Source organism: Bicyclus anynana, chromosome 6 (assembly GCF_947172395.1).
Source record: "Bicyclus anynana chromosome 6, ilBicAnyn1.1, whole genome shotgun sequence".
Taxonomy (NCBI): Eukaryota; Metazoa; Arthropoda; class Insecta; order Lepidoptera; family Nymphalidae; genus Bicyclus; species Bicyclus anynana.
The window spans coordinates 12,429,529-12,448,241 of record NC_069088.1 but is presented as its reverse complement, the minus strand read 5'-3'; the positions used below and the strand labels follow the sequence as shown (position 1 = coordinate 12,448,241).

Below are 18,713 nucleotides of genomic sequence, written 5' to 3'. Positions count from 1 at the left end.
ACTTTTTATTTAAAGTTTTAGTTTTTTTTTAAACGCGTTATATTAATGATTCTTGACCTTGACAGGGGGTAACATATAACGAGTCAGGTCCTTTTGTAATTGATCTGAATGGTTTACGTTTATTTTAGTAGCAAAAGCATTCGTTTCCATAGGAAAATGGGGATAAACCCTGTTGACTGTTACTCGCTAGTAATGTAGCTTTCACTTGATAAATTCCGTTTAGTGGTTTGGGCGAGAACGTGTAACAAACAAACAAACTCATTTCTAATGCGTTATAATTTAAGACAAAAATTTATAAATAAAACTACTGGTATTAGAACATTTATAATATTTTATAAATTAAGTAAATTTAATATTTTAAAACTAGACTTCAATGTTTTTCTAAGGCTTTCACTAAAAGTTCATTAATATTCGTTATTAAATTTCTGGCATCCATTAGTAAGCCAGCGGTAACCATCGCATTGGAAAACAACTGCTGAGCGACCATATTTGCTAATTCCTTATCACTATTAGTAAGTTTGTGAAGCTTTTTGATTATAGGATGCCTGAAACAAAAATAAAAGACCACAATTAAAAAGTTTTAAAAACAAAATAGTACAAATCAAATCAAATCAAAAATCATTTATTTCAAGTAGGCTCAGTTTACAAGCACTTTTGACACGTCAGTTGACTATTTGTAAAGATTCTACCACCGGTTCGGAAGGCAGGTTCTGCTGAGAAGATACCGGCAAGAAACTCAACAGTTGCTCTTTTGAAAAAGTCATACAGTATTATAATTTACAATTAATAACAATTACTGTTTACATTTTTTATAGTTTTACTTTCTGTGTGAAGGTGGAAGCTGATCCAACAGCCTCCAAGCATCTTTATCATTAAGGAACTCATCAATGTTGTAGTACCCTCGACTAAGTAAATGTTTTTTAACACATTGCTTAAAGCTATGCATTGGCAGGTCCATCACAGTCTTGGGGATCTTATTATAGAAGAGTACACCCAAACCTACAAAAGATTTTTTTACTCTTTGGAGACGATATGCAGAAATAACTAACTTATGCCCGTGTCTAGTAAGACGTGGGTTTAAATCTCCTTTTCGTTTGTACAAATTAATATTTTGTCTTACATATACTATACTGTTATATATATATATATATTGACATGCTACTGTTAGTATACCTATTTCTTTAAACATTTGAAGAAGGGACTCGCGTGATTTTAATTGATATATTGCTCGAATTGTTCTTTTTTGAAGTACAAATATAGATTGTATATCGGCAGCCTTGTTCCCACAATAAAATACCGTAAGACATTACGCTGTGAAAGTACGCAAAATAAACAAGCCTAGCTGTATCAACATCAGTAAACTGTCTTATTTTTCTCACGGCAAATGCCGCTGAGCTAAGTTTATCAGACAGTTTTTCTATATGAGCACCCCACTGAAGTTTACAATCCAAGGTCACTCCCAGGAAAACTGTGGAACTCTCCATTTCCAGTGTTTCACCATCGATCATTATAGACTTATCTAATTTTTTAACATTTGGCAATGAAAACTCAATACATTTAGTTTTCTTGGCATTCAAAAGTAGATTATTTGCAGTGAACCAATGCGACACATGCGATATGGCACGGTTTACGTCGTCAGAGTTATCTTTATTTCTGTCGGACTTAAAAATTAAGGATTTGTCATCAGCAAACAGTACAATCTCACATATGCCGCTGACATGGTATGGTAAATCGTTTATGTACACAAAAAATAGAAAAGGACCCAGAATTGAACCCTGTGGGACGCCCATTATGGTAGTGGAACCGTGCGACTTTATATCATTTATGCATACCTTTTATGTTCTATCACTGAGATAAGAGGCAATGAGATCAAGTGCAACACTTTTGATGCCATAGTGGCTTAACTTGAGTAGAAGGGTGTTATGGTCAACACAATCGAACGCCTTGGACAGATCACAGAACACACCAATAGCATTCTTAGAACCTTCCCATGCTTCATAAATATGTTTTAAAAGTTTAGCCCCTGCATCAGTTGTATTGCGACCTTTTGTAAAACCATACTGTTCAGGATGAAACATGTTATTTAAATTAAAATGACATAAAAGTTGATTTAATATGATTTTTTCAAAGACCTTGCTAAGTGTTGGCAATATTGTAATCGGTCTATAATTATTAAGATCTGATTTGTCTCCTGATTTAAAAAGTCGTATCAATTTGCCATGCTTCATTAGGTTCGGAAAAATACCTAAGTCCACACATTCATTAAAAATAATGGCTAAGTGGGGAGCAATGACATCAATTATATTAGATATTACTTTCACTGACATGCCCCACAGATCTCCGGTTCTTTTAAATTTTAACAAATTGAAAGACTTTTTAATGTCTGATACAGTTATGTGGTGAAATTCATAAATAACGTTGCACTCTTTAACATTGCCTCTTAATAGTCTCTGGGCTTCCGTAGCAGACGAATCTAGTGAATCAGTTAACAAGATAGGAACATTCTGGAAAAAATCTTCAAAGGCATTAACAACCTCGATATCAGTGTTTACCTTTTTGTCATTGAAAATTAATTCAAAACTGATATCCCGCGGTTTGATTTTTCCTGATTCTCTATTAATTATATTCCAGGTGGTTTGTATCTTGTTCTCAGACTCAATTATTTTCTGTTTGATGTGTAACGATTTCGCAAGAATACAAACACGTTTGAAAATTATTGAGTAACTTTTTACATAATCTAAATAAGTTCGCATTTGAGTATATTGTTTTTCCTTGTACACCTCGTACAGTTTGTATCTACTTTTGTAAATGCCTACAGTAGCCCATTCGCTAAACTTTAATTTTTGGCTAGCATTAATGCGTTTAAAGTTAAAAATTTTACTAAACTCTCTGTCTATTGTCTTGAAAAGTGTACCAAACAGCATGTCTGGATGATTATTTTCAAATGCAAGACTTGGAATTTTAGAAATAATTGTGTTTTTGAATCGCTTTAATTTACTTTCAGTTATTGGCCTACACTTTACCCATTGATTGCTATTGGTTTTATTATTTAAGATAGTAATTATTTTACCACTATGATCAGAGCTTAATTTATTTATTATCTTCTTTCTCTCAAGCACACAATTATAAAATATATTATCCAGACAGGTACATGAAGTTGCGGTTATCCTAGTAGGTTCGTTAAAAGCATGCATCAAATCAAAACATTTAAATAAGTTAAGAAATCTAACAGATTTTGAGTTTTCTGTTAGAATATCAACATTAAAATCGCCGCAAATCAGTATTTGTTTGGAAGATGTTCACTGTGGTTGACAGCCATTAAAAATTAATGACTGCCTGAAAACTGTATTGAAAAAAATTACAATTTTTCAGAAAAAAAAAACCAATCTATTATAGCTTGGCAACTTCGATCGTAACACTCCCGATGATGCGCGCGGGGCGGGGGGCGTGTATCGATGAATGAAAAACACACGACTGATGCACGTCACTTCCCCGCACGCACGATTTCACACCCGCGCACTCTTTCCGCCCGTCGCCCGCATATCATGGGAGCGTTATAAACGAAGTTGCCAGACATTACTTCGCTACAAATGTAACGATTTTTATTAATTCAAAATCAATTGAGCCTTAGGCTGCCTGTCCACCAAAACGGAGCGAGGGAGAAACGGACTAATGTGGAGCGGAGTTGCGTACTGTGTCTGTCCATCGGAGCGGAGTTGCAGATTATGTTAAATAAATAAATGTTAATTAAATTGTAAATTTATTTAACCTCGCTCCGTTTCCCCGCTCCGCTTACCGGTTTTATATGAATTTTTAAACTAGCTCGCAAGTCCCTGTGCACTTAAGAGGAGCGGAGATTTTGTGCAATGCTATTGGTTAATAGGTATTTCTCCGTTTTTCGGCTCTGCTTCCTCGCTACTCTTCGGCGGACTGGCAGCTGGCTATCTTGGATGATGTAAAAATCTAAAATCCGCATCGTATGTATAGAACAAGTGTATCGGAGCGGATTTTATCTACCGTAAAATTAAAAATCCGTTTGATGCGAAGCGTCCGATACGTACAATGCGGATCTGTGGACGTCTACCAAAATCGCGTTCAAAGGGCCTATTACATAATATCGTCTTCACGACAAAATATCGATGCATGCCTTATACAAGCGGTTGCCCGCGACTCCATTCGCTTAAAATTCTGATTTTTTACAAAACCCGCGTAAACCATAGATTCTTCTGGGATTAAAGTAGCTATGTTCTGCTAGGTACAATTTATTTCTATAGGTACCAAATTTCGTCCAAATCGATTTTGTGGTTTAGCCGTGAAAAGGTAACAGACAGAATAACTTTCGCTTAGTATGGGATTATGGATAACCATAGTGAATAAGATATAAAATTGCAGCTCTTACTTTGGATTGATCTCCAATTGTGGTCTCAACAATGCAAATCTATTTTCGTCGCTTAGATTTTGTGCTTGAGTTCTAATAAAGTGTCGCGCGGCGGCCATTTCTGGAACTATGATCACGCAGGGATGCGAGTCCAACTTCTGCGTTGTTCGAACTTCGAATACTTTGCCCGACAAATTGGATTTTAGGAATGAAATCACTTCGTTTACTTGTCCTTGCTGCAAGTCGTCGCTTCCTGTAAATTCACAAGCATTGAGAGAGGAAACAAAATACGATTTTGTAGTATCTATGCTCAAAAATAATAATAATTACTATGTGTTACATTGTGAATTTGTTATTACCACATTACAGAAAGCTAAGCTCAGCCAAGTAACAAGCGTTTCTGATTTGGATGATCGATGTCCCTAAATAAAATGCATGTTTTTGTTTGTATATACGTATGTTCCATCTTTTACGTCTTAACTACTTAATTTAGAAAAAAATAAAATGCTCACCAATTTCAGAACCTCCTATGTGGAAATTGATTAAAAAAAAATACAAATTCATGAGATTATTGAGGTTTGTAAAATGGCATAAACTTGTGCCAACTACAAATAATAATTAGTTTTTCAACTCATACAAATGTAAATCCGGCTTTAGCCGTGTTCCATAATCAATTTTACGCTACTCGACTAAACTGCTAAAGTAGCATGAACAGGCTTTAACAGTTCTAAATGCATATACACTTCTACTTTGAACATACCAATGATCGACTCGCTCTGATCAGCGGCGTCTTTCTGCATGTCGTTCTCCACCGACACCAGCGCCCGCCCGCCGAACTCCTTCAACTCCAACAACACGAGCTCGTCATACATTTCGTAGCAGAACAACACTTCGACATCGCGTTTCTTCAGGGATTCGTAATATGGCGATGACTGTGCTAACTCGCGGCTGTAATTTGACAAAATCACACATGTAAGACGTAAGACTGTGTCTGTGTTTGTTAGTCTTTAATGCTGAAATTACAAAACCAATTTGGCTAAATCACATGGGCTACTTTTTATCCTGAATCTACAGTTTCTACGATATTTGTGAAAGAAAGAATTTCATACGAACGGACTCAGGGCCGTTAGTATAAAATACATATATTCATCAAAGTTTTTAATAAAAATTAAATATTCAAATATGTTGAATATTAATTTATAGAAAAGCATATTCATTACCTTGGTGCTGCCAAGTAATATATATTTCGCTGATCGTTATTCTGCCTCGCGTTGTAATCGGCCAATGAGGTTTTGACGCCATTCTCTAACTTTGAAGATTCAAAACGCAACAGTTTACCAATTTCTTCCTGCAATTATTATAACAATTACTAATTACAATAATAGGTATTACTATTTTATATTTTTTCTCTATGCAGTACACTGTTTAGTTAATGACTTCAGTAAATACCTTTTCTAGAGCATTTTGATTTGTGACAATGCCTTCTTTAAAGAACAAAGAATAGTCCTTGTAAAACATATCATATCCGACAGGATCTTTGTTTGCTGTGTCCACCATGAACTTAAGAAACCGGTTAGTCAATACAGTACGTAATTTGCTGTAATACAAATAAAACAAGTAAATCATATAATAATACGTTTTACGATGTTTAAAATAGAAGTTGAAAAAAACGTATTAACTGTGTGAAAAATCGCACTTATTAATCTAAACTAATATTATAAAAAGGAAAGATTTGATTTATCTTCGTTAAGATTTAACTTATATACTAATCAAATGATTTTAAAAATTCTTTCACCATCAGAATGTTTTTTCTTTACAGAGTAATGTAGGTTATACATTACTTTGTGAAGAAAAATACATTTCCCCGTATTCCCACAGGTACGGGAACTATGCAGGTCGGGGCGGAATATAATTGAAAAAATGTAAAAAAAAAAATTTTTTAGCCTTATCACCTTCCAAAAATGGTGGTATAAATATGTTTATTAAAATTAACCTTTTGAAGAATCACAAAATTGTAATTGTAATGTAAAATAATGAAATACTTACGCAATCAATGCACTGTTCTGTAGTAATTCTCTACTAAGATTAAGTGGAATGTCTTCTGAATCAACAACACCTAGAACAAAAAGCCATGCTTAGGAGTAACTAGTTAAGAATGGATTAATAATAATTGTTATCAAGCTGCATAATCATAGAAAATGAAACTCCACGTTTTTATTAATAAAAAAATATATAATAAGCATATCAATATTGTACATTTTACATTTAATCCAAATGGTAAAATTATAACTTGCATGAGTTTTATTTTGGATGACGTTCATTCAACTTCTAGACTACTCTGAATATGAGGATTGTATGATTGTACAGTGTGCGTAGTTGGGCATATTACAAGTATACCTGAGCAGTTTCACTTGTTACAACTTCAAAGCGGACTAGAGTTATATGGACATTTTTTTTTAATTCTTTACAAGTTAGCCCTTGACTACAATCTCACCTGATGGTAAGTGATGATGTAATCTAAGATGGAAGCGGGCTAACTTGTTAGGAGGAGGATGAAAATCCACTCTCCTTTCGGTTTCTACACGACATCGTGCCGGAACGCTAAATCGCTTGGCGGTACGTCTTTGTCGGTAGGGTGGTAACTAGTCACGGCCGAAGCCTCCCACCAGCTAGACCTAGACCAATTAAGAAAAACCTCAATCGGCCTAGCCGGGGATCGAACCCAGGACCTCCGTCAATAAATCCACCGCACATACCACTGCGCCACGGAGGCCGTCAAAGACATTAAATAATAGCACAATTTGAGACCATAATATGAAGAAGGAATATGAGGAAGTACACTTTTAGTCACTTTTTAAGAATAAACTACAAGTTGTAGTTGTACAAGATGTAGTAGTAGACATCATCACATAAGTAATACTAACCTTTAACAAATCTCAACCATTTTGGCAAGATATTCTCAGCTTTGCTCTTAATAAGAATCTTCCTAGAGTACAAAGCCACACCAACATCTGAATCTCTTGATAACTCAAAGAGCCCCGGCTTGCCCTCTGGCACATATAGAATAGACCTAATACTGAGTGGCGCATCTGTCTTATAATGGAGTGTGAAACGTGGTTTGTCATATGAATTGCTTATAAATCTATAGAACTCTATATGTTGCTCTTGTGTAACTTCTTTTGGCTCCATTAACCACAAAGGCTAGAAAAAGTAATATACACAATATTTTAGTCGGAATTAAAAAAATATTGCAAATATGTATTGTCTGGTCTGAGAGGATATGACTTTTGACTATTGTCGGAATCATTCAGTCGTGTCCTTGTTCCTTGAAGAGTGGGCCTAAGTAGGTGGGGGTTAAACTGGACGGGAGCGGTGATACAAGGCGCACGCCGTAAGGTCGGTTTCAGTATTCTGATGGAGGCCGAGCGTATATTAAAAGTATACAAGGCAAGTACAGACTCATAGTGTTCTAGCACTGTATGGTTTCAGAACGTAAAACAAAATGAAAGTTCTGGAAAATATACACAAATATTCTGCATATACTTTCTGATGCAAATTCAATTAATACTTCAAGAAAATATACAAGGCTAGACCAACGTGTTCTAAATTGTCATTGTATACATTTAGAATGCAAATGTTATCAAGTGTTTGTAAAGTAAATTTCGCAGGGATATGATAAAAACATGGTTTTGGACAATTCCCGAAGGGATTCGATCAAATAACGGAGAATGTTAAAATAACAACACAATTTAATCTTTTCCCTAAACATATCTAGTGAATTGAACAAATCCCTGAATTGGTCAGTGGGTATTTTTTTATTACTGTGGGTAGTAAAGAAGATAATATTATAATTTACATAAATAAATTTACCAACCTTAATTGAGTTTATTTGTTCACTGTTCAATAGAATTGGGCTGCCAATGAAATTGCTGTATTTCATTATTATATCTGTAACCAAAAATGGATCTTTACCAACTAAAGAACAGAGACTTACTAAAAATAGACAAAAGACTTGTTGAGGTCATCAACTAATAATAATGATTTTTTTTACATAAATTTCTGTGATATTACTTAAATTTACTGTAAATTAATACTAGACTAATTGTACTGCATTGGCTATGGTAGGACAGTCTCTTTGCACAAAGCCTTAATTAGTAATAAAATATTATAATATTTAACCAGAAATAAGAACTAACTTTTGACTGTTGCATCATCAGCAAATTCTCTGCAATCTGTCTTCAAATACACAACAATTTTGGTACCAATTGGTACACCATCTACTTCTTGTATTTCATATGTCCCAGATCTGTAAAATAATACATTATATTATATCCTTTTCAATCTTCAAATGAAAGTATGTACTGCAAAAGTAATATTTATTTAATTTTGAACAATGTTGCTCTACAAAGATTTCAAACATGGATCATACATCAAGTATACTCTTTTGACGGCTCTGTGGCGCAGTGGTATGCGCGGTGGATTTACAAGACAGAGGTCCTGGGTTCGATCCCCGGATGGGCAGACTGAGATTTTCTTAATTTGTCCGGGTCTGGCTGGTGGGAGGCTTCGGCCGTGGCTAGTTACCACCCTACCGGCAAAGACGTACCGCCAAGCGATTTAGCGTTCCGGTACGATGCCGTGTAGAAACCGAAAGGGGTGTGGATTTTCATCCTCCTCCTAACAAGTTAGCCCGCTTCCATCTTAGACTACATCATCACTTACCATCAGGTGAGATTGTAGTCAAGGGCTAACTTGTAAAGAATAAAAAAAAAAAAAATTCTTTATTTAATGAATAAAGAAATTTGTGATACCTACTTGATTAGCAGAGTTGCCAGGACAAGATTAGCTACATCAGCTGCAACTATAAGTAACTTCAAATTCTAATCATCATTATTAACACATATTTGGATCGAGTCTCCTCTCAGAATGGGAGGGGTAAGGCCAATAGACCACCACGCTGACCCAATGCAGATTGGCAGACTTCACACACACAGAGAATTCTCTGGTATGCAGGTTTCCTCACGATGTTTTTTCTTCACCATTTTAAGACACATGATATTTGATTTCTTAAAATGCACACAACTAAAAAGTTGAAAAGTAAAATTGTAGTACCAATATATAATTATAACTTAAATTCAACGAACCCATCAGAACTCCATTTATATCCAGAAGAGCCTGCAATACTGCTTCTGGTGAATACTTCAATTTTCTCAGCAACCATGAATGCTGAATAAAACCCAACTCCAAACTGTCCAATGATGGAACTGGCCTGCTCTGCGCCTTGCTTCTTTATTTCTTCTATAAATGATTTTGAACCTGATCTAGCAATTGTACCTAGGTTTGCAATTAGTTCTTCTTTAGTCATGCCTATACCAGAATCCTGTTGCAGAGAAAATATTCTGTCTATATGAAGCTTTTTGCAAATATTTTAGTTATTAATGTAACATATATATTTTTTAATCAATAATAAAAAAAGATTTACCTCAAAAGTGAGAGTCCTATTTTGTTTGTCAGTTGTTAATTTTATCTCCAGGGCTCGGTCAGCATTTTCCAATTGTGGTGAGTCTCCCGTGGCACTTACACTTAAATAACGAAACTTCTCCAAAGCATCACTTGCATTAGAGATAAGTTCTCTGATGAACACCTGTAATATTGAGATAATTCAGAATTAATGGATGTTTTTTGAATTCAAATGTGTTTAATAGTACTGTAACATAATTATTAAATCGATCTTTAATCAAAATTATGTTAAGAAAAGTAACAAAGTAATCATTAAGTACCAATATTTTATAGAGATAAAGTGTGTGAGGTTGGGGGTGGTAATCTCTAGATTTATTAAATAATTTTGTTCTTTTTAACAATAGAAAGCACTACATCTTAAGCAACTAACACATAAACAACAATATTTTATCTTCATATTCCCACAGGAACAGGGCAAAGCCATGGGGCATGGGAAATAAAATAAAAATCAATGAATGAATCAGGAAAAATGTACTCAATTTGGAAGACTTCCTCCTAAACTATGTTTCTGTTTTATTGTTTTGTGGTGTACAAGTGTATAAAAGGATACATTTTATTCCATTTCTAGTTTAGATTAGATCTTGTAAGTTCTACTCACCTCTTTATCTGAATACAAAGATCTTGCAACAATGTCTAGAAGCATTCTCGTTTCTGCTTGAAATTCTTTCCGCTCAGAATTTCCTTTTGTAGTCTCAGAGGGTTTTTGGTCGGAAACAGTGCTATAGTTCGAAGTAAACATAGGATTGCCTGCAATTAAATAAAATAACAACGTTAACCTGTTTACTGGTATATTATATAGTTTTATGATTATTACTTCATTTAGACACACCACTGAATCCATTGGCTGCAACAGTTACACATTTTACTGGTTTAAACTTATTAATTGAATGTTGATAAAGTAACCTAGAAAGAAAACTGTAGGACCCCAGTCTAGCTCGAAGTGCCGACATACTTAAGAGTACAACTAATGTACTATAATTAAATTAGTCTGCACAAGGATTTTTAGAAATTACAATTATTTAACTTCTTATTATGTTCTTTCTTTTAAAATATTTATTTTTAAAATTATTAGAAAAATTAAATCAATTCACAGCAGCGGTTCACTCGAATTAAACTGACAGTGACACTGACACTTGATAGATTGTCAATGTCATAGAAAAAATCTACAGACTATTGTCTATGCCTAACGTTTTTAATCATTATTAATTTTTTAATCAACGTAATTTTTTTTAGTTAAAACAATTATTAATAATACTTTTTTTAATAATTGCAAAAAATAGGCTCATGTTTGAAAATCATTACAAATATTTAATTTTTATAATACAAAACAGATACATTACTGATGAAAACAAGCAAGCAAGCTGCAAGCGTCACTTTCCGTCAGTTTGCAATCTACAATTCCACAGTTGATGTTTGAGAACTTGGTGCAAAGTGTCGTGTGTATTGTTGTAATTAGAAATATAAAAACAGAACTTTCATGTTGTTTTTAAATTTTAGAGAGAATTATCAAAACGTTTTCCGAATATATAACTTTTTAGATCTTCCATTTTACCAAGTTCATACAACTGTTTGATAAATCATTCCAAAAGTGAGATATTCTTCCTGCAAATGATTGTGCTGTGACTTCATAACTTGTTCTGTATCAAAACATTTGATTTTGGACAGTGTATTTATAATCCGAGACATTTATTACGTGCACTTGGAGACAATTCCTAACCATAATAAGTTTTACGAGATAAAAAAGTAGACCCATTCAAGTGGTTTGAAGATAGTCAGTGTCAATATGAAAAATGTGCTCAGAGTGTTCAGGACGAACTGGAACTGTTTTCTAATAGTGTTATCACAGTTGCGTTGCAGTACTTGAGGACTGGGTAGTTACTGATAGACATAATGGGGTTATGGTGGTGTAGTTGAGGAGTGTGGCTGTGCTGGCAAGGGAGTGAGAATGAGAGAGCAGAGGTGAAGGGGCAAGGCATCACCGTGGAGCACCTGGTCGGAGGCGGCGGCCCGGGCGGCTTGCTGCCCGGCGCCTCGCCTGCCCAACATCCACCTAATATGCTGCAACCCATTGAAGATATGAACCTTCCCCCCAAACGTCAAGCTGTTGTTGACCGACTAAGGTAACCTTTTTGCTAACACATCATGCTAGAGTATGTAGTAAATCATTGTCTATATATAATATCATATACCTATTAGGCTATTATCTATGCAACAAGTGATGTGCAAAAGGTTCTCAACTTGGGTAGGAATTGTATATACAAAATATAATTTGTAAACTTCTTCCAAAACAGGTTTGTGATGATTCCACATGGATAGATAGTGCATTTTTATATTTGTGAAGTCAACACTCAATCAATCTAGTGCCATTGAACAAGTTTTATGGTGGCACATACTGGTTTTTAGTGGTGCAGGACTTGTGTTTAGAATACCCTACAATAGGATATATATCTATTGCATATTTGTCTGGGACAACAGTGAATGTCCATTGCCTAACAATGATGAAGATGACCTGGCTAGAGTCATTCTCCCTTATACAAGAGGTGATTGCTTAAGTATCTACTTTGCCACCTTACTTTCCAACTAGTAATTAGTTAATTAGTTGTTCTAATTGGGATAGTACAATGAACTATCAATAACTGGACACCTGTTACTTCATCCTTGTGGAAATTGATTTTTTAGCAGATTTATTTTTCAGATCTTTACGATTTTCTGCCTGTCTGAAATTTGCTCCAAAATTAGCTTAATCATCTGTGAAAAGTGCATGAAAATCTGTTTTTAAATTATTCTATTCAAAAATTGTATGTATTGTATTGCCTAGTAGTGGGAGTAGTATAAGGGGGTGTGAGTAATGTTGATGAAAACCTGCATTAATCAGGATTAAATACTAAATATAGCTACCACTTACCGTCAGATGAGATTATGATTAAGCCTTATATAGGCTAATATGTATAAAAATTTAAATGTGTGTGTCATAAAGATATTCTGTAGGCTTTTCATAATAGTAGTGTATACATAGCACCCCTGCAAAGCCAAGGCAGAAATAGGCATTTGTTTTGTAATATGGTCTCCTTAAATCTCCTATGGGTACTAATTTAAAACAGAATATTTTTTAAAATATTAAATCTAGGATAAGCATAGCATGTAACTATTAGAAAGTATTACTACTACAAAGAATATCATCAGAAGCATATCCATAAGGCCCATTGAAGGGTCAGGTCTTTATCCTAATAAGAATTCAATGTAGGTTAGTGACAATGATTTGACTCAACAATGTTGAATATTTACTAGTATGATCAGCATCACAACTTGTTTACTAAGTAATTTACAATTAAAACTCCAAAAATAGTTGGTTACCAGACTTGAGCCAATTTAGAATATATAAAATCCTAAACAAACCTGAGGTGGGAACCGAACCCTCTCTCTTGAGATTGAGACTCACAGCCCTATCAACTGCTCGAAAAAAGGTATAGTTCTTATTATAGTTTGGCAAATTCATTCGTAACACTCCCGATTGTCCGCAGGGGCTGTGAGGCGGGGAACAATTACAGCAAAAAGTTGACCCTACACACAACTGAATAAGTTTTCAGATATTTCTGAATATCTTATACAACATAACTTGATATTATAATATACAAGTATGTGTATTATAGATTAACTAACTATTTAATTAAATATTATAATATGAGAATCATTTGCGGAATAAAAAGTTTAATTTGTTTACTTATAACATTGAAATAAGGGTTCCATTTTTGTATGTATGTACATTTGGAACCCTAAAAAGACACAAACAAATTAAAATTACAAACATTTCCCATTGAATAATAAATTAAATATCAGATAGTATAACATTGATATAAAATAAGTTATTAGGTTGCCTTGACAATCAATAACTTATCAGGTTGTCAGACTCACTTTATATGAATATGAGTATTGTATGCGTTTTGTTCTGACAGGTCATTAAATACAAGTAGTCGTCGACAGTGACTGCTCACGACTGAGCAGTGATCACTGAATCACTAATGCACCTCACTTCCAGACTCAACCCTGCGCGCACGATTTCACACCCGTGCAGTCCTTCCCCCTGTCGCCCGTATACCATGAGAGTGTCAAACTTGCCGGGCTATAGTGCATAATACAGTCTATTTTTCCCTAACTTCAGAGCAGTGGTGTGCACAAGGTTTTTAACTATCCTCTAAATAACCTGCTTTAAAGCTACTACTTCTACTAAGCTTTAAAGAAGCTAAAACACTTGATTCAATAACATAACTTCAATATTTGTTAAGAATTCAATTACTGTAGAATATTTTCATTAGCAACAATGATTTTTTAATTTTCGATTGTTCTACACTACAATAACAATAACACTCCACTGATAAGATATGCACATATTAAGTTAGTTGTATGGTAAATTACGTCGACGCTAACGGGACGGAACGGTCACATGGAACATGTTCTTAGACTCCTATAGTAGGTACAATACAAGTACTCAGTCTTATATGCAGCCAGTAATCTGCTGGCACAGATATGCTAACTTAAAGCGTTTTTAGAGATCCCTACTTCAAAAGAAAAACGACGGAACCCTTGTTTATTTTGTAATTTCTGTCAAGCTCAAGAGTCAAGACCTTGTCATGTGGGGAACGTCTGGAGGTATCGAATTCACATAAAAAGCATTAGGACCTTAGATAAGATTTCTTAGATTCTTCTTTACAAGTTAGCTATTGACCGCAATCTCACCGAATGGTAAGTGATCTTACCATTCGGTGAGATTGGCTAACTTGTGAGACGGGCTAATTTGTTAGGAGAAGGATGAAAATCCACACTATTTCGGTTTCTACACGAATTCGTATCGGAAAGCTAAATCGTTTGGCGGTACGTATTTGTCGTATGGTGGTAACTAGCCGCGACCGAAGCCTCTTACCAGCCAGACCTGGATCAATTAAGAAAACCTCAATCGGCCCAGCCGGGGATCGAACCCAGGACCTCCGACTTCAACCCCGCATACCACGGAGCCTGTCAATAAAAAAAAAATTACTTTAATATTTTTATATTTTTTTAAAACAAGTTTTTCTCGTACTTGGCCAAATAATTGACTGTGGCATAATATTCTTGATCGTGTGTGGCTAGCGTAACATGTACAATGCAAGTACAAAGTACACATTTTGCAATGGGATTTTTGAAAATGTTTCATTTTCGAGTTCAAAACATTGATGAATTAAATATACCTAGAACACACCAACAATCTCAATCAATTGTAAAACTCGACGAAATAGAAACATACTCAAATAAATAATTTCATCAATATCGGTCCAGCCATTATGAATTAATAATGGAACAATTACGACTCCTATGCGGACAGCTATTTAAATATGTAAAAGATTAATTTGGAAATAAGTTCCACTTGAAAGCATTCTGAACTGAAATTGTTCTATAATCTAGATTCTAGATAGTTGAAGTGTTAGCACCAGAGTCGATAAACTCAAGGAAAACAGACGGCAACGCGGCTCGGGCGGCTTGGACATGCGCGGAAAAACCTTCAGCAAAATCACTGCTTACTATTACCTATTACTACTAATTACATGCTATTTATCGCTTTTTATCAAATTAATTCGCTGTTCCGACGAAATTTGTAAGGCCTAATAAAGTTTTTCCATAAGAACTAAGAAAATAAGAAAAAAACGATTTCGGTGAATCGTTTTTTTCTGTAAATAAATAATGAAAGTTTTGTTTTGTTTAATCTAATTGAATACTCGAAAATATTCGAAGCGCGGGTGCCATACTCCCGGGTTGGCCCACCAGGTGGACTGACGACATCAAGCGAGTCGCAGGGATTCGCTGGATGCAGGCGGCTCAGGATCGTGATGTTTGGAAGTCCCTACAAAAGGCCTATGTCCTGCAGTGTACGTCGATTTACTTCTTATTCGTTTACGTACGATTATATTATACTAGCCGATATTTGGGGATAAAGTATAGCCTATTATACTCTCAAATGGCTTTCTCTGGCTCTTGTGGTAAAAGAATTTTCAAAATCGGTTCAGTATCCCCTATAATACTACAAACTTTGCCTCTTTCTAATATTAGTATAGACTAGAGGATGCCCGCGACCCCTTTCGCTTGAAATTCTGTTTTTTACAAATCCATGCGGGAACCATACATTTTTCCAGGATAAGAATATGTAGCCAATGTTCTGTTTCAAAGTCCAATTTCTCTCTACAAGGTTTCATTTAATCGTTCAGTGGTTTACCCGTGAAAAGACAAGACAGACTTTATTATCGCAACTATAACACGACCCAGGGGATTCGGGATTTTTTATTGTAAAAGCAAGCGCTTGAATCAACAGATCATGGTGATATTTTGGCAGACATATAAAATGGCATAACGTACGTTTCGCAAACTAGGAGTATTATCGAAATCAGTTCAATACTTCGTCAAACACATCGTAACTTCTTTTAAATTATATTTTATTGTTTTTGTATTCATTTGATTTACCCCCGAAAAGGGATCCTACTTAAGATTGTCGTTTAAATAAAATTATCTACTCTCACCGATGTCGTCTCTACTCTCGCCTGCGTTGTGGAGAAAGTTGAAATGGATATTGAACTGGGACGCGTATAATAGATAGGTATGATCTACAAACGCAATGCACTCAATGCAATATGCAGTGGTTATAGACTAATAATAATAAAGTAGATCTCCATCATACATTATTTTATTGAATACCAACGACCGCCCGTTATATGCGTGGAATTTGTTTAGTTTTTTTTTTGTCGGATTTTACCGAAAGCTAAGCTTAATGGACTCATGCAGTAAGGGTGACCCTTACTGCATGAGTCCATTTATCCGGAAATTCTGCGAAAACCATGGATTTATTCGGGATAAAAGTAGCCAGTGCTAAGGTTCAATTTATCTTTGTACCAAAACTAACCAAAATTCAGTGCTTGGCCATGAAAAGGTAATAGACAGACAGACATACCGATTTGCGGACAGAAAATGTTAGTATGGATTCTTGAATATGTAAAAACAAACAAAAAATTACAAAACAACTTCTTGAGGTTTTGTTATTTACCTGACGATGATGAGAAAGAATTGTGTTTTTGAAGTCAAAAGTTTGATAGTAGGTAGCTGGTAGGTACTACATATTACCTCAACAAATCTAAATATGTTATTGGCAGCATATTCGAAAAGATTAATCTTAATCGATTCTCTAATTGAAAAAGAAAAAGATCGGTCCAGGCGTCTTCGAGTAATCGGTGTACATACATAAAAAAAAATACCGACCGAATTGAGAACCTCCTCCTTTTTGAAGTCGGCTAACAAGTAACAACAGTTGGCCAAGATTGTTTGGAGAACTTCCGAGAGAACAATACGAGGAAACCTTTTAAAAGTCGCCAAAAAATGTATGAATAGCGATCGATTGCGGTTGTATTCATAAGTACAAGTTGTTGTTATTAAACAAACACTTAACAGAAGCCATGACCTGCCAGAAAATGTAGCTATAAAGGCTAAAGCTTTATTAGGCAACTACTAGTAGTTACACGAAATATAGTAGAGTTGTAAGAGTCAAAGAAACACGAATCGAAGTATTTTTTAAAGAGACGAAATCGAAAGAAGTCATAAATTAAGGATACTTATTACTTACCTATTAATCTAAGACTGAAGGTCTGAATGGTCTGGTCTTATCTATAGTAATATTATAAAGCTGAAGAGTTTGTTTGTTTGCTTGTTTGCTAATCTCCTAGGAACTACTAGTCCGATTTGAAAAATTCTTTCAGTGTTAGATAGCCCATTTATCGAGAAAGGTTTACTTATATGTATATATATTATCCCCGTATTCCTTCGGGAACCTATGTGTCTTGTCTATCACAAGAATTTACTCGAACTCGAACGAAATAAGGACTTGCGCGCGAATTGGAGTTTATTGCTGTTGTTCTATGCCTGAGTTCCAGCCCCGAATAAACAGGGTTATCTAATGAAAACTTAGGTCTTCAGTTTCAGGGGACCCTGAAATATGATTTCGTAAGAAGTTAGTTCGTCTTTCAGTTTATCAATATTAGTGAGAAGTAATGCTGGAACATGCCATATTATTGTCTTTCTAGTTAGTTCCTATATTGAATTTTCACTTAAATGAAATGATTATTAATAGTTTAAACTCTATACTACTGCAAATTTTTGAAAGCACTTTGACCACCGAAAATGATACAGACGAATTTTTTTACAATTTTCCTCTCAAACGCCAAGAAAATTAACATAGAACCTCCTCCTTTTTGGAAGTCGGTGAAAATATCACTACGATAACCATCTCGTCATGTCAAGTACCTCAGTGACGCCGACGTTCCAATGTTTACAATACGATAATGTCGTAGAGTTTCCCAACGAAATTAAAAATGGAGCAGGTGTACACTTGTACAGTACAGTGTACAGTGTACAGTGTACAGTGGTACCTGAGGGAGTTGGCGATACGGTGTCAGTGACATAGCGTGACACACAATCGGGACTTATCGGAGGCGTTGTTTGCTTTACGCGACTGCCGTGTCGCGGCCGTGGTCAATGAACTAAACAAAAACGAGCGCGGTGCTCCTTCAAGATAGCCAGCCTTCCGAAATCCATCCGGATTTTAAAGCTCTATAACTGATTCAGATTTCAAGATTACAAGAGTTAAATTGTTTATTCGATGAACTAGGTGACCTGTGCTGGTCTGTTCGCTAATTTGGTCTATAATATCAACCAATTATAATAAACATCAAATCTACTGAGGAATGTCATCTACCTACTGTATGATATCCACGAAAGGTTGTCAGGTAGTCGGATGACATTTCTA

General features: G+C 35.1%; 2 protein-coding genes across 3 annotated transcripts in view; one reads left to right on the top strand and one right to left on the bottom strand.

Moving 5' to 3' along the window:
- Positions 1-311: 311 nt before the first annotated feature.
- LOC112056233 (heat shock protein 75 kDa, mitochondrial) lies at positions 312-11,017 on the bottom strand. The gene is made up of 13 exons (XM_024096622.2): positions 10,728-11,017; positions 10,497-10,645; positions 9,861-10,022; positions 9,523-9,758; positions 8,575-8,684; positions 8,253-8,326; positions 7,303-7,579; positions 6,425-6,494; positions 5,828-5,975; positions 5,599-5,726; positions 5,139-5,326; positions 4,400-4,631; positions 312-545 (listed from the first exon to the last, which is right to left on the bottom strand). Exons 1-13 carry the CDS (start codon positions 10,846-10,848, stop codon positions 371-373), a joined length of 2,070 nt encoding a protein of 689 aa, XP_023952390.2. The 5' UTR covers positions 10,849-11,017; the 3' UTR covers positions 312-370.
- Positions 11,018-11,289: 272 nt separating this feature from the next.
- Positions 11,290-18,713, top strand: part of LOC112056230 (neurogenic protein mastermind) — a 44,109-nt gene continuing 36,685 nt past the window's right edge. For both annotated transcript variants that reach the window (XM_024096618.2, XM_024096617.2), the window contains exon 1: positions 11,290-12,018. In XM_024096618.2, the coding sequence (XP_023952386.1) occupies positions 11,954-12,018 (65 nt within the window). In that variant the 5' untranslated portion in view covers positions 11,290-11,953. The remainder of the gene's footprint in view (positions 12,019-18,713) is intronic.